Raw genomic sequence first — 25,865 nt, 5'->3', positions numbered from 1 at the left:
CAGAGGACCAGGAATCAATTTTCAACACACACAATAGCTCACAACTGTTTTTATCTACAGCTTCAGGGAATCTGATGCCCTCTACAGGCCTGCACAGGCATCAGACAAACATGGAGTGCACAGAAAATTTTGTAGGCAAAAGTTTCCATACACATAAAGAACAATTCACACAGTTACTGTTGTAGACTTTTATTTCAGTATAAACTCTGATATTTTATAATATTTAAAAGTTCAATAAGCCCTTTCATAAGTTTCTTATCTTTTTGTTTCTATTATGTATACTTGTGCCTTTTAAGTAGAGAACACCATATAAATACATGTCACATGGTTCACAATGGTATTTTTCAGTCCTGTATGAACTGTTCGATGTCTTCTAGTACTGAAAAGTGGATATAGGATATGCCATAGTCTTTGCATTCGTGAAGTTTCTCTCCAGTATAAATTTCCTCATGTGCTCTAAGATATTAGCAGCTAGTGAAAGACTTGTTACATTCCTTACACATGTAAAATCTCTCTCTAGTGTGTGCTCTCTGATGTGTTCTAAGATTTGACATGTAGGTAAAGAGTTTGTCACATTCAATGCATTTTTATGGTTTCACTCCAGTATGAAGTTTTTGATGTTGTCTAAAAAATGAGCATGTAGTAAAAGATTTGTCACATTTCCTACATTTGTAAAAGTTTCTCTCTAGTATGTAGTTTATGACGTCCTCTAAGATTTGAATGAGCAGATAAACATTTGCCACATTTCTTACATCTGTAAGGTTTCTCTCCAGTATGAACCCTCTGGTGTTTTTTAAGATGTGAGTACTGGATAAAGGATATGTCACATTACATGTCTCATCCCAGTGTGGACCCTCTGATGTCTTCTAAGATTTTCAGAACTTCTAAAGTATTTATCACATTTCTCACAACTGTAAGGTCTCTCTCCTGTATGTATTCTCTGATGTCTCTTCAAATGTGAACCCTGAGTAAAGGACATGTCACATTCTCCACATTTGTAAGGTTTCTCTCCGGTATGAATTATTTGATGTTGTTTAAGATTTGAGCGCCTAGTAAAATATTTGTTACATTCCCTACATTTGTAAAGTTTCTCTCCAGTATGTAGTTTCTGATGCCTTTCAAGAGTTGAACATGTAGAGAAAGATATGCCACATTCCTTACATCTGTAAGATCTCTCTGTGGTATGAACCCTTTGATGTGTTTTATGTTGTGAGTTCTGGGTAAAGGACATTTCGCATTCCGTACATTTGTAAGATTTCTCCCCAGTGTGAATTCTCTGATGTCTTCTAAGATTTGAGCAACGGGAAAAGGATTTGTCACATTCCTTACATCTGTAAGGCCTTTCTCTGGTATGAACCCTCTGGTGTCTTTTAAGATGTGAGTACTGGATAAAGGACATATCACATTCCATACATTTGTAAGGTCTCTCCCCAGTGTGGACCCTGTGATGACTTCTAAGATTTTCAGAACTTGTAAAGTATTTATCACATTTCTCACAACTATAAGGTCTCTCTCCTGTATGTATTCTCTGATGTCTTTTCAATTGTGAACCCTGAGTAAAGGACATGTCACATTCTCCACATTTGTAAGGTTTCTCTCCAGTATGAATTCTTTGATGTCTTTTCAAATGTGAACCCTGAGTAAAGGACATGTCACATTCTCCACATTTGTAAGGTTTCTCTCCAGTATGAATTCTTTGATGTCTTTTCAAATGTGAAGCCTGAGTAAAGGACATGTCACATTCTCCACATTTGTAAGGTTTCTCTCCAGTATGAATTTTCTGGTGTTTTTTAAGATATGAGCACCTAGTAAAAGATTTGTTACATTCCCTACATTTGTAAAGTTTCTCTCCAGTATGTAGTTGCTGATGCCTTACCAGAGTTGAATGTGTAGAGAAAGATATGCCACATTCCTTACATCTGTAAGATCTCTCTCTAGTATGAACCCCTTGATGTGTTTTAAGTTGTGAGTTTTGGGTAAAGGACTTGTCACATTCCATACATTTGTAAGGTTTCTCCCCTGTGTGAGTTCTCTGATGTATTCTAAGGTTTGAGCAACAGGAAAAGGATTTGTCACATTCCTTACATCTGTAAGGTCTCTCTCCAGTATGAATTTTCTGACCTACAGTGAGGCTTGAGGCATTACTGAAGCATTTCCCACACATCCCACTCTGCTGTGGTTTCTCACCAATGTAGATTGGTTGTTGAAAAAGACTGTGTGTAGAGCTGAAATAATCATCATAATCTTTCTGGCTGTGCTCTTTCTTTTCAGTGTAGAGACTCTGATGTTGAGTAAGATTGGAATTCAAATTTAAGAATTTCTCACAGTCTTTAGATTTGCAAGGTTCTTCTCCAGTGTGCATGCTTTCATGTCTATGTGGGTTGGAAGACTCAATGAATTTATCCCTGTGATCACTGCACTTGTGGTTATTGGAGTTTTCAGGAGTTTCACTTGTTTTATAAGATGCACATGTGGAGGGGTCATGAACCATTTTACCAAGCTCATTACACTGACAAGACTCCTTTTCAGTCTTCACATGTTGATGGACAGGATCATATTTGCAATAGTTCCCTGAAAATGAGTACATCTCAGATTAGCAGGGCTGCTATTAAACTTTTGATAAATGATGGTCGACATTAGATTTCTCTTATGATAAGTCAACCAGCAACCACTTAGACACTTTACTTTCACTGTATTTCGATGTATTCTCACAAAACAGCCAAACAGCCTTCAAGGGTCTATGATTACTAATAAATGACTGGTCTTTATCAAAAATGTCTAATGGCACAAGATGGATCAGGAAACCTTGGAATCAGTAATTAGCTTTGTGACAGCTTATGACTGTGGGACTGTGGGACAAGGAAAACCTCAGTTACATCTAATAGTTCCTACAGGCAGGTTGCATCCTGGGGCCATAAAACTACAGTAAGTTAATGATCAGCAATCCTTTCAAGTGGAATTGAATATCACAAAACCATTTTCACCTCTTGTTTTCTCTTTCACTTGAAGCGTTCAAGGTTGTCCTGCTGATACTCTAACCCACAATAGTTGTGTATACTCTCTGTTCTCCACATTCCTGGGCATTCTCATTTGCTCTGGACAGGTGTCCATATCTATCCTTCATCAACCACGTTTTCTGTGAGGTAGCTTAAAACCCATTCTAGATTTTTTAGAAAGAATACAGAATTCTAACATAGTACTGTGCTTAGTACATGAAGAATACACAAAGTAGAGAAATCTGGGAATGATTTCCAATGGCTCTTTCCCATCAGAATCTTTAGCATATAAATATGCTAAAGTACTTCTCAATTTGCACATCTTGAGCTTTTCCCACAATTAAAACTATGTGAGGTACAGTGATGTAATTAGAGCTTAAAAAATGGGTATAAATATTATATGATACTAAATTTCTGAATGCATTGTGGAATCAAATTATAGGTGCATGACTCTTCTAATATGCAAAATAGAAAGAAATAGTAAATACAGCAGAAAAGTTGTTCTCTACTACCAAAATTTTCCTAGTCTTCTGTTCTTTCTAAGAAAGCTTAAAGGAGAGTTTACAACCTATAAAGCCAGTGTATAAAAAGGATTACTTAGAAGCAAAATGTTCTCACCAACAGAGACCAGGTTGCTGTAATTCTCCAACATCACATCAATGTACAAAGCCCTCTGAGCAGTGTCCAGGCATTCCCACTCCTCTTGGGAGAAGACCACTCTCACATCCTGGAATGTCAATGGATCCTGAAACAAAAAAAGTGTTAGACCACATGCTTGCAGACAGAGTGTTTACCTGGATATAAGTAGACTTGAAAAAAAAGGAGGGATGTAGACGATGAAGACAATTACACAATCAGATGATTTCAATATAGACACATCATATGATGGATTTTCTAACTCTGTGGAAACAGGATGACACAATAGGCTCACATACAATATATACAAAACAACACACATTTAAGGTCTGGATATGGATGTCTATCTGTTATGGATGCTGTGTTTATGTCCCACAGGATCACAGTGTACATGTCTCAGAATGAAAATTCATGATGAGGAAATGTGCTTTAATTGCTGTACCTGTAGATCATAGTAAGAACCTGCCACTCAATATTAAACCACATATATATGAACACCTAATTCTTGACAAAGAGGCCAAAACTGTACAATGGAAAAAAAAGCATCTTCAACAAATGGTGCTGGCATAACTGGATGTCAAAAAGTAGAAGATTGCAAATAAATCCATATCAATCACTGTGCACCAAGTTTAAGTCCAAGTGGATCCAAGATCCCAACATAAATCCAATTACTCTGACCCTGATAGAAGAGAAAGTAGGAAGTAGTCTTGAAGGCATTGGCACTGGATATCACTTCCTAAATATAACACCAGTAGCACAGACCCTGAGAGCGACAATTAATGAATGGGACCACCTGAAACTGAGAAGCAAACGACACAGTCCATAAGACAAAACAAGAGCCTACAGAATGGGAAAAGGTCTTCACCAACCCCACATCTGACAGAGGCCTGATATCCAGAATATATAAAGAACTCAAGAAACTACACATCAAAATACCTAACGGTCCAATTAAAAAAATGGGCTATAGAGCTAAACAGAATTCTCAACAGAAGAAGCTCAAATGGATAAACGATATTTAAAGAATTGCTCAACATCCTTAGTCATCAGGGAAATGCAAATCAAAACAAATCTGAGATACCATCTTATGCCTGTTCAGAATGGCTAAGATCAAAAACACTGAAGACAGCTTATGTTGGAGAGGATGTAGAGCAAGGGGAATACTCCCACACTGTTGTTGGGAATGCAAACTTGTACAGACACTTTGGAAATCAGTATGGTGGTTCCTCAGAAAATTGGAAATCATTCTTCCTCAAGACCCAGCTATACCATTCCTGGGTATATACCCAAAGAATGCTCAATCATACCACTAGGACACATGCTCAACTATGTTCATAGCAGCATTATTTGTAATAGCCAGAACCTGGAAACAACCTACATGCCCTTCAACTGAAGAATGGATAAAGAAAATATGGTACAATAAACAATGGAGTACTACTCAGCAAAGAAAAACAATAACATCATGAGGTTTGCAGGCAAATGAATGGAACAAGAAAAAAGTCATCCTTAGTGAGGTATCCCAGGCTCAGAATGACAAACATGGTATGTACTCACTCATAAGTAGATACTAGATGTAAAGCAAAGGCTAACCAGACTGAATCTCATAGCTCCAGGGAGGCTAGCTAGTAAAGAGGACCCTAGGGAAGACACTGGGATCACCCAGCAATGGAGAAATGGATGATATCTACATGAGCAAACTGGGGGTGAGGGAGTGTAATAGAGGGCAAGGGTCAGGGGAAAGAGAGCTTAGGGCAGTGGGAGGTCCTAGTTGGATCAGGAACAGAATGGGAGAACAAGGAAAGAGATACCACGATGAAGGAAGACACCATGGGAATAGAAAGAATCAGAGTGCTGGAGAGTTCCCCAGGAATCCACAAAGATGACTTCACTATAGTCTACTGGCAATGGTCGAGAGGGTGCCTTAGCTGACCTACTCTGGTGATTGGATGGCTGAACACCCTAACTGCCGTGATAGAACTCTTATCTAGTTTCTGATGGAAGCAGATGCAGAAATCCATGGCCAAGCCCCAGGAAGAGATCCATGAGCCCAGTCAATGAGAGAGAGGAGGGATCATAAGAGCAAGAGACAATGAGACCATGACTGGAAAAATACAGAGGCAACCAGTCAAACTAGTGGAAACACATGAACTGTGATCTAATAGCTGAGGAACCCCCATGGAACTGGACTAGGTTCTGGATAAGTGAGACAGTTGTTTAGCTTAAACTGCTTAGGGGGCTCCCAGGCAGTTACCCAGGAACCTGTCCTCAGTGCATGAGCTGGCTTTTTGGAACCTAGAGCCTATGCTGAGACACTTTGCTCAGCCTTGGTGCAGGGAGGAGGGGATTGGACCTGCCTCAACTGAATGTATCAGGCTCTGCTGACTGCCCAGGGAGGACCTTGCCTTGGAGGAAATGGGAATGGGGGGCGGGTTGGAGAAGGAAGGCTGTGGAGTGAAAGGAAGGAGGAAAGGAAAATCTATGATTGATATGTAAATCGAATAGAAAATCTCTTAATAAAAAGTAAAATAAAATAAATTTTAGGAAATAAAAAAAGAGAAAAAGAAACTGCCACTCAATCAATTCTATGAATTCCCTGGCCTTTCATGGTTATATACTAACATGGTCAGTTTGTATGTTTATATTCTAGGTCCAATGCCATTCCATTAATGTGCATAGTGGTAGATATAGAAGGTAGAATTTATGGTTGATTAGATAAGCAAAGAATTTTCATTTTTCCACAATAACAACAAGTGTAATAATATTGCATACTGTCATTTTTAACATTGACATGCAAAAACAGGTAATATATAAGATTGTTTTATAAGCATTTTGATCCACTACCAAGCAGGTAGAAAAATCTGCATCAACCTCATTTGATATAATCTAAAATTTCCATAATACATTATGAATATTCTAACATAGGCAAATCAACAATTTCAGAAGTTTTGAAGGCTACAAAAATTGAGGAAAGTCTTGTTACAGGATAGTTGTTTACACTGCGTGAGAAATACCTTCACTTTTCAGTGCTTTTCAAATGTAATAATGCTCAGATCAGTTCAGGAGAAAATATGAGAATTTTTGTGCCTGAAATTTGTAGTTTTTAATGTGTTCCTTTTTAGTAGTTATCCTGTACTGTCTAACAGATTTTAGGTTAGCAGTGTTTATGATTCTTCCTTCATTACAAACTGTCAAATTACATAGTGGTGATATATTCTGTCCGAGTCATGAGTCAAGAATAAATGCAAACCTGGCAGTCAGAGCTCATTCCCCAAATCTCTGCTTTAAATCTTTGCAGGTTCAGGGTTGGGGAGTAGAGTCATGACTCTCACAGGAACTGACTGGAGGAAAGCAATCCTGAGGAATGTTCTTTCAGCATCAAATGTGATGGATTGTGCACATCAATCAGTCAGTGTCCTCAAGACATTATTTCTGATGTATTAGATGTAATACTACCTAATGAGTTCCAGGGAGTAATGGCTACACAGTGGGATCTTGTTTAGAAATAAAAAAAAAATAAAAATGCTGATCTCAAGCCAGGTGTGGTGGTACATACCTTTAATCTCAGCACTTGGAGAAGGAGATATGTGTAACTCTGAGTTTGAGGCCAGTACGGACTACAGTGCCACTTGTAGAAGAGACAGGGCTATACAGAGACATCTTGTGTCAAAATACAAAACATAGTAAAAAAACCAAAACACTAACCTCTCTAGCTTAGGATGTTCCAACTGAGCATTCTAACCAAGTGTGTGATGTGAGTAGCAATTCTCCTGAGACAAACAGATAGCAGGTGTCAACAAACATGTGCAGACATCATCATTACCATGATATTAAACACCGAAGAGAAATAAAAGTAGACCACTGTGGTAGTTTGAAAGTAATTAGGCACCATTGGGAATGGCCCTATTAGGAAGTGAGGCTTTTTGGAGTAGGTATGTCCTTGTTGGAGGAAGTGTGTCACTGTGGGGGTGACATTGGAGATCTCCTTTGTTTAAGCTTCACTCAATGTGACACTCAGTTGACCTCCTGTTGCCTGGAGATGTAGGACGCTCAGCTAGTACTCCATCTTGTCTGATTCTCTGCTGCCATGATGATAATAGACTGAAATCTGAAACTGTAAGCTGCCACCTCAATTAAATGCTTTCCTTTATAAGGGGTGCCATGGTCTTAGTGTGTCTTCACAGCAATTGCAGTCTTAACAAAGTAAACTACAATCTGAATCTACACTCAAGAACATGATTTTCATGGTAGGATCAAGCCACTTGTACAAGCCTGTTCTGCACTGTCTAGTTTCCTTAAATTTTTAGTATTAGGAACTAAGTATTACTTAGCATTAAAAACCAAGCTTTGTCTCTTAAGTGCACATAGTGCTAAGATATGAAAACTCTCATGTGCTTCAGTATGAGCTCTTTATAACCATGATTCAAGGAAGTGGTACAGTTCCCACAAATGAAGCCTGCATAACACAGGAGTCCTCACTCACTAATATATAAAGATATAGCCCTTATTCTATAACAATTACACAACTAGCAATGTATTTTTCTTCATGTGTTAAAATGGAATTTTTTTCAAAATTATTAGTCATAATTTCATGTGAGATTCTTATTCTTGGGGAAAAATAATCTGGGAAGGGCAGAATGGATAAAAATGATGTAAGTGTGCATTTATAAAATTACATTCATTGTATACCTGTAGTCATAAATACAGCATGTTACAGTCATTTAAAAAGAGAATGATAAGAGATTATGATAGAGGACCCAGAAAGAAAGAAAAATAAAAAAGCTAAGGTACTTATTTGACAAAGGAGGCAAAAAGATGCAGCACAAAAATGTAGACATTTAACAAATGGTGTTGGTAAAACTGAACACAGCAGTAGAGTGGAATTGGATACTTATGTTTCATTTATACAAAGACCATTCAAAGTGGATCAAAAAAATCTTATTTCAAATCAGAAACACATAGACAACTAGAAAACGTCGAGAAGATCCATCAGGATATTGGGATAGGCAAGGCCTATTGATTAGGAAGAACACCAACAACAGTGGAAGTGAAACAATGGGACTACATGAATAGAAAAAGTTTCTCTTTGGAAACCATCAGCACAGCACACAGACACCCAAGTGATGGAAGAGAATCTGTGCCAGTGACATTGTTGACAGGGGCTCATACCTAGAATTTACCAAGAATTACAGAAATTAAATACCAAGGAAATTATGCTGCCATTTATAGATGCACAAAAGAGCTGAATAGACATTTTTTAAAGACAAATACACAAACGGCCAATAAATATTGCAGAAGAGTTCAGAATCCCTAAGAAAACGCCATCAGGGAATCCCAAATTAAAAGTGCTTTGAAATATCACCTCACCCCAGGCTGAGAACGGCTGTCATCAACTAACCAGAACACAAATGTTAGGCAAGGTGAGAAGAGAAAGGAAGCCTTATTCACTGTGCTTGGGGTGTGTGAAAATTATACACTCAGTGTGGTAATGAATTTCAAGATTATTAAAAAAAAATTGAAGATCGAACTAATGTATGACCCAACAATGTCATTCCTGGAAACATAATTTGAAAACTCCACACCTCACTACAGAGATGTTTACACTCCACATTCACTGCTACTGTCTTAAGCATGGCAAAGTATTAGAATTACCTTAATTATATGAAGACTGTACACATACATAGTGGAATACCATTCAGCTGAAGAGAAAATTGCAGGAAATTTTAGACACAGAATGTGTAATATTAAGTTAGGTCACACAGTGCCAGAAAGAAGAAATCACATTTTCCTCACATGAAGAAACTGGCCAACAATATGTGTCTATGAGTAACAAAATGCACTGGGGCTTAGCAGAGCAGGAAAAAAAGAGATCAAGAAAGGTTAAATAACAGGGTTGAGGTAGGACTGAATGCAGATAATGTTCAACAGTTGTGAAAAAGTATATAAATTAAGTAATTTTCAAGCTGTGGTTTTCCCGAAGTAATTTTTCTTTTTTTCTGAGGGATAAGTTGATAAAAAATATATTCAAAAACAAAAATATAAGACTCCAGAGCTTATGTTCCCAACAAATATTCTAGCTAAATAAAATTGCAATATTTGTACAGTACTTATACAGTAATTGAGTCCAGTTAATTTCAGTGTGTGTGTGTGTGTGTGTGTTGTTTATTTGCAACAATTGTCATAATAAAATTTAAAATATTGTCAGTAGCAGAAAATTAAAGGTTTGCAATATCTGAACATATAACATTTCTAGAAAACGAGGCATGACCACTGACATGGAAAATACATACTGGAGAATCAGCCATTTCTTTCTGTTTCTTTTCTCTGATGTTCTCTTTCAGGAACAAGGAATAGATGACTTGCTGACCTTTCATATAAGGAGTCAAAAAGAAAAGGAAAAAATTAATACTGAAAGCTGTAGCACAAATTATAGTTGGTCTTATTAATAAAACCGAAAGTCTGATATCAGGGGGAAAGCTGAAAGATCAGAGAAGCAACACAGCCAGCTGCGAGTTCTTAAATCTGTGAGATTCTCCAACTGAAGTAGTGCTGAGCTCCTGTCTCCTTCCACCTTACATTCCTTTCCCTGGCCAGCCTTATGACATCTTATCCCAAAAAGGTATGTGTACCTCCCCAGCACTGGGAACAAAGACTTGAGATGCCAATTGCTGGGATTAAAGGAGTGTGCCACCACTGCCTGGCTCTGTTTCTCTTTTAAACTGGATCAGTCATGTGTAGCCCAGGGTGACCTTGACTTTTCAGAGATCTGTCTGCCTCTGCCTCCGGAGTTCTGGGATTAAAGGTGTGTGCCACCACTGCCTGGACTCTGACTAACTAGTGGCTGGCTTTGTTTGCCCTCTGATCTTCAGGCAAGCTTTATTTGTAAGAGCATACACAAACTACCACCACAGTAGCCTGTTAGAAAACAATGTCAAACCACAGGAAAAAACCCAAGAAACAATCTATGACCAGGTATCCAGACAATTATCACAAATCCAGAAGAGAGTGGAATGATATTCAAGCTTGAAGAGAAAATCGCTGTGAACCATATTTTTGCATCAAGAAAAAAAATTATCTTAAAATTGATAGAGACATAAGTGCATTTGAAGATAGCCTTGAGATAACACAATTGATTTCACTAAAGCACCTTTGCTGACAATAACTAGAGGTAAAATTTATACAGGGGTATCAGAAGAATTATCCATGTAAATACAGAAAATAATAATTCTATGTGGTGACTACATAAATACAGGAGAACTTGGAAGTAATCATCCATGGGCAAGACAGCAAATCACCAATTTTCACACAGAAGGAAGAAAAATATGTTGTAAGATTCTTAAAATGGTCTTATAATAAAAAACCTGAAACAAAATATTGGGGTAAAGGCTGAAAGATCAGAGAAGCAGAGCAAGCCACAGCCATGACCTCTTACCTCACCAACTCCTCAGCCTGAAAGAACTCAGCCAAGAGACCTCAAGCTGAATGAGCTTCCTCAGCTGCAAAGGTCTCAGCCCAAATGCCTTTAGTTCCTGTCTCCTCAAGCCTTATATACCTTTCTCTGCCCAGCCATCACTTCCTGGGATTAAAGGGTGTGTGCTTCCCAGTACTGGGATTAAAGGTGTGTGCCACCATTGCCTGGCTCTGTTTTCTCTCCTAAGATGAGTCAATCTAATGTAGTCCAGGGTGGCTTTGAACTCACAGAGATCCAGATAGATCTCTGCCTCCTGACGCCTAGGACTACTGTGTGTGCCACCACTATGTGACCTCTATGTCTAATCTAGTAGCTTGTTCTGTCCTCTTATCTTCAGGCAAATTTTATTAGGGTACAAAACACATCACCACATAAACACTACCAATAATCTAACCCACCAATAATATAAAAGAAATCTGAGTGAACGATAATGCCATGATCAAAAATCTAGCCATTCTGGAAGTTGATATGGAGACTACTCAATTAAACAAATCCAGAAGTTAAATAAACCTAGCACTGTACTGCTCTCACCACTAGATGGTGGTATTGTCATTATACTAACTCAAGAACAAGTTTGTCTTCTGTGACTCATAATAAGCTGATTTGACTCAGACTCACCCCAACACACACACACACACACAGACACACACAGACACAGACACACACAGACACACACACACACACACACACACACACACACACACACACACACACACACACACACTAACCCCACCCATCCCTGGTGGGTGCAGAGACTCTTGTTGTGCCAAAGTAGAAAGTAAGTAAGGTATGTGGTTCCTGGCCAAAAAATGTCAGTTACACCTTCCATCTATGGTTCCAGAAACAATGAGGAAGCAGAAAAGGAAGAAAGGGAGTAAGAAGGGAATGAGGAGGAAGGGCTAAGGACATGCCATTCTCTAGACTCCACACAGCTGTTGTAATCATTAACCAACAGCAGCTGTACTGACCTGCATGGACCTCACACTAGACCACAGACTAGGAAAGGGAAAGGCTCACAGGACCCACTCTTTACCTTTCAAATGTTGGCTATAGATAGAGTGTAGGAGAAGAATCTCTGCCTTTAGCTGTAGTCCTCTGCTGAGCTAAACAGACTCTGACACATAGCTCCAAACCCACAGTCTCACAGATGGCCCTGGATAATCTTGGGGGAAGCCCAAGCAAAATTAATAGAGATGAACACTCTAGAGAAATTGGTTGGAATTATGGACCAGGAAAGCAGACAGGTAGGAGGTGAGAGTGGGCAGTGTTTGATGTGTGCATGATCAGACACACACAGAGTGTGTGTATATGTACACATTTGTATGTGAGCATAAAACAGGTATTATTTAAAAAAATCCTGGTTTTTGAATCAGGGTTTCTCTGTGTAACACTGGCAGTCATGAAACTTCAGGCTGAAGTAAATTCCCAGAGATCTGCTTTCCTCTGTCTTGGGTGTGTTGCGATGAATGGTGTGCACCACCCTGCCCTTCTCAGAAATTTATCATAAATGACCAAAACAGTCTGTACATTCCTTTTCATTGTATAATTATCTGGTATTTTTGTTTTGTTTTGGTTTTGGTTTTTTGAGACTGGGTTTGTCTGAGTAATAGTCCTGGCTGTACTAGAATTCCCTTTATAAAAAAGGATGATCTGGAACTCACTGAGATTGACCTACCTCTGCTCTGGCATGCTGGAATAAAGGAGTGTGCCACCACACCCTGCACATTATCTGGTTTAATATCAGGTAAAACTAAGAGTCAAGGGGAATCTCCTCTTTTGTGAGTCAAGAAGATTTTGTTTGTTTGTGTGTTTTGGGTTGCTTATTTTGTTTTGTTTTAAAGAAGGGTTTTATGTTATAGTCTTGTCTGTCATGGAATATGAACACTAGGCTATCTTTGAACTCATAGAGATATGTCTGCCTCCGGTGTGCTGGTATTAAAGGTGTGTGCCACTGTTAAGAAGTATTTCAAGCTGGGTGGTGGTGATGCATGCCATTAAACCCAGCACTCAGGAGGCTGAGGCAGGCAGATCTCTGTGAGTTCAAGGCCAGCCTGGTCTACAAAGTGAGCTCCAGGAAAGGTGCAAAGCTACACAGAGAAACTCTGTCTCGAAAAACCAAAAAAAAAAAAAGAAGAAGAAGAAGAAGTATTTCAAGTAACTTTGATGTTAGTTTTTCTCTGGAGTTCTGATGGAATCCTGTCAGTCTGCTCAAGGGGTAGTTTTAGAGGTGGCATTTTATACCTGCTTCAGTCACATTGCTACTGATGTTCTGATTACATATCTATTTACTTATTATTTCATGTTGTTTAAATTTGGTGTGTTATATTCATCTATTTCAATTAGAGTTTCCAATTTGTGTAATGAAAGTCTTTAATGTCAGGTAACAAGAGATCCAATTGATCACTCATTCCTATCATTTTGGCTGTGCAGTTACCTTGTATAATTGTCAAGACATGATAACAGGACAGGTGGTGGTAGCAAACAGCTTTAATCTCAGCACTCAGGAGGCAAAGACAGACACATCTCTGTGATTTCAAGACCAGCCTGGTCTACAGAGTAAATTCCCGGTCAACAAAAGCTACAGAGCAAGTAACAAAAACAATAATAACAAAAAGTTATGCTTAGTTCAGCAAGGTCATGCAAGCCTTTTAACCCAGCACTCAGGAGGCTTGGGCTAGGGAACTCTGAGTTCATGGCCAGTGACATTTACACAGTGAGATTAGGAAAGTGGAAAGACACAGAGACATTGTCTCAAAATCATGTAATTTGCTCCATGAACAATAGCTTTCATGGTTTCAGAAGGACCATACAAGCTTCCAAATCGGTGAGCCAAACAAAAGTCCTGTGATGCCTATGAACCACATCAACTGTGATCCTCAAACAGTAGCCCTAAGAAAGAAGTAGTGACAAGCATACATTGGTGGTAACCTGAATTGGGATCCTAATTAGCATTATTTTAAAAACCCCTAGACAGATATTGAGGGAGAAAACTGAAATATTAGAAAAAGGAGAGCAGCCAGCCACCAGAAAACTCTTACCTCTATGAAATCTCAAACCAAGTGCTGGAGGGAACCTGTCTCCATATATTGTAAGACTGAATAGGCCAAGATCCTGAGTCCACTTGCCTTATATTCCTGTCTCTAACTCCCTAGTGCTGGGATTAAAGATGTGAGTCAATACCATCCAGCTCTGTTTCTCTTTTAGACTAATTCAATCTCATGTAGCCCAAGGTGGCCTTGAACTCTAGATCTTCCTGCTTCTTCCTCTCAAATCAAGATTAAAAGTGTATGCCACCACTGCCAGGCCTCTATGTTTAACTACTGACTAGCTCTGCACTCTGATCTGCAGGCAAGATTTATTTGTCTGAACACAAACAAAGTATCATACAACAATAACCCACACCTCTCTCATTAAACTTAAGACCACTTCACAAAAGAGAACAATGACAGGTAAAGAAAAACTGTCTACATATTGGTGTGAGTGAAGACATGAATCATGGAGGACAACAAACAATTACCATTTTAGTAAACCATCATAATCCTTAACAAATAACTAAATAGTTTCCTTTGTACCCACAGGCAATCTTAGCTTTCACCCCTCATCAGGGAAACTTCTTTTTTGAACAGATATCACTACAAAAATCCACAATGAATACAAATGCAGAGTTGTGGAGACTGGGCCAATGGATGCATCTGTAAAACACTCCTGAAGAGGAGATATAATGATTAAAAGAGGCTGAGGACCTGGGAGTTTGTTGTGAGATTGTGTCTACTAGTGTATTAGTCACGGTTCTCTAGTGAAACTGAACTTACGGAATGAATATATATATATATATATATATGAACATATATACATATATGGTGAGAATTTATTGTAATGACTTACAAGCTGCTGTCCAGCTGATCCACCAATGGCTGGTTATAAAGGAAAGTCCAAAAATCCAGCAGTTGCTTAGTCCACATGGCTGGATGTCTTGGCTCTTTTTCAGTATATAATGGAATCCCAAAGAAGTAGGCTCCAATGCCAGTGAAGGAATGGATGTACTAGCAAAAAAATGAGCCAACAAATGGGCAGTGAGCAAAATGATGCCTCTTTCCAGGTCTTCATATAGTCTTCCAGCAGAAGGTGTGGCCTACCTTCTCTATTCTATTCAAAGGTGTTGGTCCTTCAGACTCAAGATGTGGATTAATGAATGGCATTTGTCTTCCTGTCTGAAATTACAGACTAAATGTAGATTCATTCATTTCCAAACAAGCAAAAATAATGTCTCTCAGATATGCCCTCCGTTTCTGGATTCTAGTTCATTTCAGATGTAGTAAACTTGATAACCAAGAATAAACATCACACCTAGCAATATCAGAAGGTATGTTTATATAATCTCACCAATATGACATCCCAAATGTGGGCTGGACAAAACCAAGAACAATGGACATTCCAAAGTAGTTAGGGAATTAACCACAGGATGAGACTAGGGACCTACTGGACCTACTGTGAGTGAGACATCAGCCAGAACTCCATTAATCACCTGGCCTCCATAAGTCCCTACTTTAACTGGAGTGCCACCATGTTTCTTGGGATACCCTGGAATCAGCTTCAATTCAGAACCAGCTGACATAGAAACGTAGGATGTAGATATGATAGAATGAAAGGGTAGGTTATTGAATCTACTTTTAAAGAGCAACAACTTGTTTAAAATATTTTACATTGCTATAGATTATAGTTTATTGATACAAAATTAAAGTTAATTTTGTTATATTTTAATGTGTATTTCTACTCTTATCTAAGGTATGTTTGTGCAGCTCATTTAAAATTGTAACGGATAATTAAGAAATAGGTATTAATAATTCGTCTTCTATGATAGTCAAATTTTAGTCATGTTAGTTAAGTTTTCTAGGTATACATAGATATAATTCAATTAGATAGGTAATTTTCAAACACTTTGAAGACCTACAGAATATAGCATTTAAAATATTTTAAAAACTTTGACTTTCTGGCAGTGAGACACGTCTGCTCCTGGCAGTAACAATTTAATTCAAAGACAAAGATGGCACTCTATAATGAGTTTCTCTTTTTCTTGGCAAAAATTGCCATTGGGGCTAGAGGCTGCCCTTGTCTGGACTGCTTACAGTGTGTTGTAAAGACTGGACATACATTTTTGTTTGTGAGCCTAGTCTTTTAACGGCTGAGCTATCCCTCCATCAGAGGCAGGCGGATCTCTATGTGTTCGAGGCCAGCCTGGTCTCCAAAGCCAGTTCCAGGAAAGGCGCAAAGCTACACAGAAAAACACTGTCTCAAAAAAACAAAACAAACAAACAAACAAACAAACAAAAACCTGGACATACAGGGCCCATAGGAACATTATCACTGAATTTGCCAAAATCTTTGCTTGGAAGACTCCCAAATATTCTACAGGACAAAAGAAGCAACTATAAACTCTAGACCTACTGACTGAAGATGGACACCTCAACATTAGATGGGATCTTTGGATCACTGTCCAGGCAGGCAACTGTCTCTGCCATTTCCTGAATTTTGGAATTTGCTTGCAATGCACTTCCTGTTTACTTAGGTAATATTATATCTTTCTGGAGACTTTGATGGAGTTGAAGACTAGATAGTTTTCCTCTGGAGTTCTGATAGAATCCAGTCAATCTGGTCAGATGGTTGTATTCAAGGTGGCATTTTATACCTCCTTCAGTCACATTGGTTCTGATGCTCTGTGTACATATTTATTTCATGTTGTTGAAATTTGGTATGTTATCTTCAGCTAGAAATTCACCTATTTCTTCTTTTTTTGGTATTTTTGTTTTGAGACAGGGTTTCTCTGTGTAGTTTTGGGGCCTATCCTGGATCTTCCTCTGTAGATAGGCTGGCCTCAAACTCATAAAGAATCACCTGGCTCTGCCTCCTGAGTGCTGGAATTAAAGGTGTGTGCCACTCATAGAACATATACTTGGAAAATATAAAGACAAATTTAAGATGCCAAAGAGGAAATAAACAATAAGGGAGGGTTGAAGGACATCAAAAAGAAACAAAGAATCCAGCTAAACAAGGTCCCAGTGGTCAAAGCTGTAATTTTATTATAAACTAGTTATTATATTTAACTATGAACCAAAATGTAAAATAAATATTCTTGGGACAATACTAACAAAAGTAATAACTTGATAAATAAACTAATGATGAAATTTAAAAAAAAGGTGTGTGCCACCACCACCCAGCCAGAAGTTCATCTATGTCAATAAGAGTTTCAAATTGAGTATCATAGACATCTTTAATGGCAGTAAACAAGGGATCCAGTTGATCACTCATTTCAATCAAGTAGGCTGGGTAATTTTCCAGACATGATAACAGGACTGGTGCTGATGCAGACATCAATCTTGGTGGAAAAGAAACAACCACCACTTTACTAAACCATCATAATCCCCAGCAAATAACTGAACATTTACTTGGTACCCAAGGTAAGTTAGTATTCACCCCTCATCAAGGAACATGCTCTTTTCAACAGAGAACACTACAAAAATCCAATAGTAATTAAAATACAGAGTCTGGAGCCAGGCCCAAAGGATACATCTTTAAAACACTCCTGCACCTAAAGCTCAAGCTTCATTCATGAAGTGGGGGATATAAACACTGTAAGACTTAGAGGACCAGGGAGTTTGTTGTGAGATTGTTTCTCCTGGTGTATGAGACAAAGTTCTCCAGTGTAACAGAATTTATAAAAGAAATGTGTGTGTGTGTGTTTGTGTGTGTGTGTGTGTGTATGTGTGTGTTTGTGTGTGTTAGGGATTTACTGTAATGACTTACAGGCTGCTTTCCAGTTAATCCACCTCTGACTGGATGTAACAGAATGTCCAAAAATCCAATAATTTCTTAGTCCCAAAGGATCGCTGTCTCAGCTGCTGTTCAATATATGTTGAAAGCCCAAAGAACAAGATTCTAATGCTAGTGAAGGAATGGATATGCTAGCTAAAAACTTAGCCAACAAACAGGCAGAGAGAAAATGACTCCTATTCCCACGTCTTTGTATGATTTCAACAGAAGGTGTGGCCAGATAAAAAGTATATCTTCTAATCTCTCTATCCTGATCAAAAGAGTGTGTCCTTCCCTATATGACAAGAACTTTAAGTCCCTGAAAAAAGAAATTGAAGATGTCAGAAAATGGAAAGATCTCCCATGCTCATGAATAGGCAGGACTAACATAGTAAAAATGGCAATCTTACCAAAAGCAATCTACAGATTCAATGCAATCCCCATCAAAATACCAACACAATACTTCCCAGACCTGGAAAGAATAATACTCAACTTCATATGGAAAAACAAAAAAACCAGGATAATCAAAAGAATCCTGTACAATAACACAACCTCTGGAGGCATCATGATCCCTGACTTCAAGCTCTACTATAGAGCTACAGTAATAAAAACAGCTTGGTACTGGCATAAAAACCGACATGTGGACCAATGGAATCGAATTGAAGACTCTGACATTAATCCGCACACCTATGAACATATAATTTTTGACAAAGAAGCCAAAAGTGCACAATGGAAAAAAGAAAGATTCTTCAACAAATGGTGCTGGCAAAACTGGATATCAACATGTAGAAGGCTGCAAATAGATCCATATCTATCACCGTGCACAAAACTTAAGTCCAAGTGGATCAAGGACCTCAACATAAATCCAGCTACTCTGAACCTGCTAGAAGAGAAATTAGGAAGTAGTCTTGAACACATTGGCATAGGAGACCACTTCCTAAATAGAACACCAGTAGCACAGACACTGAGAGAAACAATCAATCAATGGGACCTCTTGAAACTGAGAAGCTTTTGTAGAGCAAAGGATATGGTCAACAAGGCAAAGCGACAACCTACATAATGGGAAAAGATCTTCACCAACCCCACATCTGACAGAGACTAATATCCAGAATATATAAGAAACTCAAGCAATTAGACATCAAAATGCCCAACAGTCCAATTAAGAAATGGGCTAAACAGAGAATTCTCAACAGAGGAAACTCAAATGGCTGAAAAACATTTCAGGAATTGCTCAACATCCCTAATCACCAGGGAAATGCAAATCAAAACAACTCTGAGATACCACCTTACGCCTGTCAGAATGGCTAAGATCAAAAACACTGAAGACACCTTATGCTGGAGAGGACGTGGAGTAAGGGGAACTCTCCTCCACTGCTGGTGGGAATGCAAGCTTGTACAACCACTTTGGAATACAATATGGTGCTTTCTTAGAAAATTGGGAATCCATCTCCCCCAAGATCCAGCTATACCACTCTTGGGCATATACCCAAGGAATGCTCAACCACACCACAAGAGTACTTGTTCAGCTATGTTCATATCAGCATTGTTTGTAATAGCCAGAACATGGAAACAACCTAGATGCCCTTCAACTGAAGAATGGATAAATAAAATGTGGTACATATACACAACGGAATACTACTCAGCAGAGAAAAACAATGACATCATGAGGTTTGCAGACAAATGGATGGATCTAGAAAAAATCATCCTGAGTGAGGTAACCCAGACTCAGAAAGACAAACATGGTATGTACTCACTCATAGCAGGATACTAGATGTGGAACAAGGATGACTGGACTGCTACTCACATCACCAGGGAGGCTACCTGGAAAACAGGACCCCAAGAAAGAACCGGGGATCACCCAATAACAGAGATATGGAATGAGATCTACATGAACAGCCTGGACATGAGTGGGGGTAGTGAAGTGCGAGGGTCGAGGGAAAGACAGCTTGGGGGAGCGGGAGATCCCAGCTGGATCAACAACAGAGAGGGAGAACAAGGAATAGGAGACCATGGTAAATGAAGACCACATGAGAATAGGAAGAAGCAAAGTGCTAGAGAGGCCCACAGAAATCCACAAAGATACCCCCACAACAGACTGCTGGCAATGGTTGAGAGACAGCCCGAACTGACCTACTCTGGTGATGGGATGGCCAAACACCCTAATTGTCATGCTAGAAACTTCACCCAACTACTGAGGGATCTGGTTGCAGAGATCCATGACTAGGCCCCAGGTGGATCTCTTGGAGTCCAATTAGCGAGAATGAGGAGGGTATATATGAGCGAGAATTGTTGAGACCAAGGTTGGATAAAGCACAGGGACAAATAGCCAAACGAACGGAAACACATGAACTATGAACCAATGGCTGAGGGGACACCAACTGGATCAGGCCCTCTGAGTGGGTGAGACAGCTGATTGGCCTAATCTGTTTGGGAGGCATCCAGGCAGTGGCACTGGGTCCTGTGCTCATTGCATGAGTCGGCTTGAAACCTGGGGCCTATGCAGGGTCCCTTGGCTCGGCCTGGGAGGAGGGGAATGGACCTACCTGGACTGAGTCTACCAGGCGGATCTCAGTCTGTGGGGAAGGCTTTGCCCTGGAGGAGATGGGAATGGGGGGCGGGGTGGGAGGGAAGTGAGGGGGGCGGGAGGGGGGAGAACAAGGGAATCTGTGGCTGATATGTAGAAATGAATTGTATTGCAAAATAAAAATTAAAAAAAAAAGAGTGTGTCCTTCAGCCTGAAGAGGTGAACTAATGGCATTTGTCTACCTATCTCAAAGTTCCAGAGTAGAAGTGGATTCAGTTACTTAAAAATAAGCAAAAATATGTCTCTCAGGTATGCCCTACCATTTCTGGATTCTATTTCATTCCAGATGTAGTCAAGTGGACAACCAAGAATAACCATCACACCTAGCAATGCCAGAAGCTTTGTCTACCATGATAAATGATGACCCCATGGGAATAGGAAGAAGCAGAGTGCTAGAGAGGTCCCCAGAAATCCACAAGATACCTCAACTATAGACTACTGGCAATGTCAAGAGAGTACCTGAGCTGACCTATTCTGAGATTGGGTGGCCGAACACACTAACTGTCATGATAGGACTCTCATCCAGTGACTGATGGAAGCAGATGCAGAGATCCATGGCCAAGCCCCAGGTGGAGCCAGGAGTCCATGTGTGTGAGTAAGGAGGGATTATATGAGCAAGAGATATTGAGACTATGATTGGAAAAAGCACAGCGACAAATAGCCAAACTAGTAGAAACACATGAACTGTGAACCAACAGCTGACGAGCAACATGGAACTGGACCAGGCCCTCTGGATAAGTGAGACAGTTGATTAGCTTGAACTGTTTAGGAGGCCCCCAGACAGTGGAACCTGGACCTGTCCTTGGTGCATGAACTGGCTTTTTGGAACCTAGGGTCTAGGCTGAGACACTTTGCTCAGCCTTGGTGTAGGGAGGAAAGGACTGGACCTGCCTCAACTGAATCTACCAGGCTGGGCTGACACCCCAGGGTAGATCTTGCTGTGGAAGAGGTGGGAATAGGGGGTGAATTTGGGGGAGAAGGCTGGGTGTGGGAGGAGGGAGGACAGGGGAATCTATGGCTGATATGTAAAATTAAATTAATTATAAAATAAAAATATTTTAAAACATCTCACCAACAGGGCATCCCAAGTGTGAGCTTTAAATGTCAAGAACAATGGACATACTCTAGTGGATGGAATTATTTTCTCTGAATTTGTCAAATACAAATGAACTAGACATTGTTTAGGTATTTATTACTTGTGTATATTGCATATAGTTATTGTACTTTTGTATATAGTTTTTCTTATGTTAGTTAAAAGCTTTTTCCTTTTTTCTTTTTATTAAAATAAAAAAGGGGAAGTATGGTGATATTTTATTTGTATTAAAATGTTATTTGTATGTTAATAAATAAAGTTGCCCGGGGGTCAGAGCTATTAGCAAGCCATAGGAAAGCAGGGCAGTGGTGGCATATGCTTGTAATCCCAGCACTTGGTAGGCAGAGCTAGGTAAGTCTCTGTGTGTTCAGGGATACAGCCAGTATTGGATACACATGCCTTTAATCTCAATACCAATCATGGAAAACCTGGAGGTCTATACAGACAGGCCGTGACTAGGAAGTGATGTGGTTGGGTTTACAACCAATGAGAAGGCAGAACAGAAATTCTATATAAGGACTTTAACACAGAAAGTAGCTCTGGTTCGGAGAGGTAGGACCACCGCAGGAGGAAGGGTAAGGTTTTAGCTCTTAGCTCTGACCTCTTGGCTTTCTTCTTTGCCTTGGTTCTGTGTTTCTTATTTTAAAAGACGGTAGGGTACATCTACCAACTTAAGTAAAAAATACATTGACAGAGGATAGTAGAACACAAGTATTATTAAATATGGGTTCTTGAATACTACATGCTAGATTTTCAATGGGGGATGGGCAGGAAGAAAGGAGGAGTAGTGGGAGGGTTAACCAACAGGATGACTTTGTGAAGAAGCCTCATGAAATCCCACTGTCTTACTACTTAATAAGAAGTATAATTTTAAAACTTTGATTAGAGGTGTTGCACATGGCGCAATAATGTTACTCCCAGTCACAGGGATATTAAATGGAAATCTCTGTGCCAAGCACTGGTTACCTGCCTAGGACTTACTGGTCAGGGAGGCCTCAGAGCCACCCTAAACAAAACAGGACATTTCCAATGCTCTTGCTTGAGTTCCCTAAGTTGATGGTGTTCTAAAGACACCAAAAACATGGTGTGTGTTGGTTGTGTGTGTGTGTGTGTGTGAGAGAGAGAGAGAGAGAGACAGAGACAGAGACAGAGACAGAGACAGAGAGAGACAGAGACAGAAAGAGAGAGAGTTACAGAGTAACAGAGAGAGAGAGAGAAAGAAACAGAGAGAGAGAAAAAACTGGACAATATCGAATATATCTGGAAACTCTCCTTCATGAGTACATTTTGTAGGCTGCTGTCAGAGAAAAGATGTTAATTGTCTTAGGTACACCTAAACCCTGTATCATACAATAACATCCTTCTAGGCAAGCTGTTTATACTGGTATAATGGTAGCATGACTATTTATGCATGTAATCAGTGTCTCTCTTGATTGGATTTCAAAGCTGATCCATAAAGACAAATTCATGCCATGGTCAAAATCCAAAGCTTGAAATTATAAATCCAAGGAGAGAACCTATTGATGCTTTTTTAAAGATCCTTTTGTTAATATGACCTCTTAATATTTTTGTTTAGAATTATCAATTTTTACTGCTCTCAATCTTGGTGAAAGTAGTCTCCTCTTGAAGTTAGTGCTGGGTAATTCAGAGACTCAAAACCGTTTAGAAAGTACTAAGAAAAAGCAACTGTGTAAGATTGGGGCAATTACCATTCATCATGGAAATGAGAGGGTCCCAACACTCTCCCTTTACCTCCTCGACTGTCTAACGGCATTTAATGAAAACTATGTCATTTTGTTTTAAAGTGTGGAATAAATACTTCCCTGTTTTCTTTATCAGTACTTTGAAATGAAATTGTGCATTCCCTCAAGTTTTTGTTTTTTTAATTGTTTTGTTTTTTCATATGGGGTTTCTCTGTGTAGACCTGGTTGTCTGGGGATATGGACCTTGGACCAGGCTGAACCCACAGAGATCCATCTGCTTCTGCCTCCAGAGTGCTGAGATTATGCACCACTGAAACCAGATCCCTTGGAGATTTCTCAGTTATTTGTGAGCATGCCTGTGAGGTTACATGCTGCAAGGGCATGTTGGCACCCCTTTTGGTTTACAAGTTCCAGAGAGGTAGAAAGGAGTAAGTAAAGAAGGGTTGAGTCAGACCTTGTTGGTTGGGAGAACCTTTCAGAGTGACTGATTAATTTAGTAAACAAGGATAGATCCATGCTGTTCCAAAACATTGATCATGTCATTTTTTGTTTATGGATATGTGTTTAACTTTATGTTGCATCTTTTGGTGATCTTTGATAAACTGTGAAAAAGCAGAGATATCTTTTACAAACACTTTTACTCACCAACCCCATAACCAAACTTCTAAGAATACAGAGGCATATGACAGCCCATTCTCAAGCTGGCAGCTCTTGTGGCTTTAAGAACATTAGACAGGAGCCGGGCGGTGGTGGCGCACGCCTTTAATCCCAGCACTCGGGAGGCAGAGCCAGGCGGATCTCTGTGAGTTCGAGGCCAGCCTGGGCTACCAAGTGAGTTCCAGGAAAGGCGCAAAGCTACACAGAGAAACCCTGTCTCGAAAAACCAAAAAAAAAAAAAAAAAAAAAAAAAACATTAGACAGAAAAAAAATCCCAATCCAGCCCAAGCAGACTGCCTTGTTCTGAGTAGTGTATTATTAACATTTAGTGGTCAGAGTGCCCAAGAAAAATCCTCAGGCCAAAGCTGTTGCAGTTATTATTCAATTTAAGGCATAATAAAATATTCATATTTTATATCACTGTAAAATTAATTTACATGTCAAATCCTGATATTCTTTTAGTCTTGCTCACACAGTGGCCCTGCACAAGATAACTTTTCTAAGAAAGTAAGGTCCTGCCACCTCATTTTTTTAATCAATTTTTTACAACAGTCTTTGCCCATCAACATATCCCTGTGTAGGGCAGATGTACTCCAACCAATCTAATTTTGTTGCTGGATATGGAACATCATCATCTAAGTGTACAGTAGGAAGAGCCTTGTACTTTGTTCTGATTTTCATATTCCTGAGTAATTACAGGGGCAGGTGTTTCAAGAATATGTCAGAGCCTCAACATGAGATCTCTGCCTTCTTTATGTGCATCACAACTACCAAGACATAGGAAGAGCTTCAAGTAGATGATATCTTCCTAAAAGTAGTAGAGGAATTCTGTTCAGGACTTTGCTGGGGAATCTTAGAAGCAGTACTTATGAGGGAATTCAAAAATGATTAATAAAAATTTCCCATTAAACTAACATCCCAAAGTTGCTCGAATATGAATGCCCTCCAAAGCATACCACACATGAAGATCAAAGCCTAGTAAGGTACAGCGGCCATCCTGTGGCACAGCTTTGCTAGATCTAGGTCAAGCAGCTCTGCAAACTTTATGACTTTCACCATTTCCATCAGAAAGGGCTGCACCAACATTAACAGCTTCTTTCTCTACAGGTTATCACCTTCTTTCTATGTTAAGGTTTAGCTCTAGTACGAAGATTATGAAAGTGAACAAATGATGAGACTTTATTGGAATATTTTTGTATGTTCATTTGGGTTGAGTTTGCTTTGAGGTCAACAATTTGAGCACTAGGTAAAGGATTTGTCAAATTGAACGAATTTGGTGACTTTCATTTTCAATGGACAACAAGATATAGGGATTATATATGGTATAATATGGAATACATTTATGGCATCTGTCAGAAGTATGAGTTTTGTGATGTACTTATGTTCTGTATTTTGTCATATTATTATAATTATTACTGAGACAGGGTCTATGTAGTGCTGGCAATCCTGGAACTCACTATGTTGGCCAGGAAGGCCTCAGACTTACAGAAATCTTCTTGCTTCTGCTTCCTGAGTGCTGGGATTGAAAGCATGCATCACCTTGCTTGGCATTATTTTCAATGTTTAGATGTAGGACAAGTTAAATGTTTTATTATAACAATTCCTTAGTGGTGGAGAGATGGCTTAGTGGGTAAAAGCACTGTTTGCTCTTCCAGAGGACTAGGGTTCAATTTTCAACACACACAATAGCTCACAACTGTATTTATCTACAGCTTCAGGGAATCTCATACCCTCTTCAGGACTACATAGGCATCAGACAAACATGGAGTGCACAGAAAATTTTGTAGACAAAAGTACTCATACACATAAAGAACAATGCACACAGTTACTGTTGTATAATTTTATTTGAATACAAACTCTGATATTTTACACCATTTAAAACATCAATAAACTCTTTCATAAGTTTCTTATCTTTATGTTTCTA

General features: G+C 39.2%; 1 protein-coding gene across 1 annotated transcript; it reads right to left on the bottom strand.

Annotated features, from left to right (window-relative positions):
- Positions 1–291: 291 nt before the first annotated feature.
- LOC131903486 (zinc finger protein 54-like) lies at positions 292–15,712 on the bottom strand. Its single transcript, XM_059254083.1, has 5 exons — positions 15,587–15,712; positions 3,615–3,741; positions 1,062–2,571; positions 762–820; positions 292–341 (listed from the first exon to the last, which is right to left on the bottom strand). The coding sequence occupies exons 1-5, from the start codon at positions 15,710–15,712 to the stop codon at positions 292–294; spliced, it is 1,872 nt and encodes a 623-aa protein (XP_059110066.1).
- Between the last annotated feature and the right edge of the window lie 10,153 nt (positions 15,713–25,865).

Source organism: Peromyscus eremicus, chromosome 1, assembly GCF_949786415.1.
Source record: "Peromyscus eremicus chromosome 1, PerEre_H2_v1, whole genome shotgun sequence".
Lineage (NCBI taxonomy): Eukaryota > Metazoa > Chordata > Mammalia > Rodentia > Cricetidae > Peromyscus > Peromyscus eremicus.
Note: the sequence above shows the minus strand (reverse complement) of the source record. Positions and strands in the feature narration are given on the sequence as shown.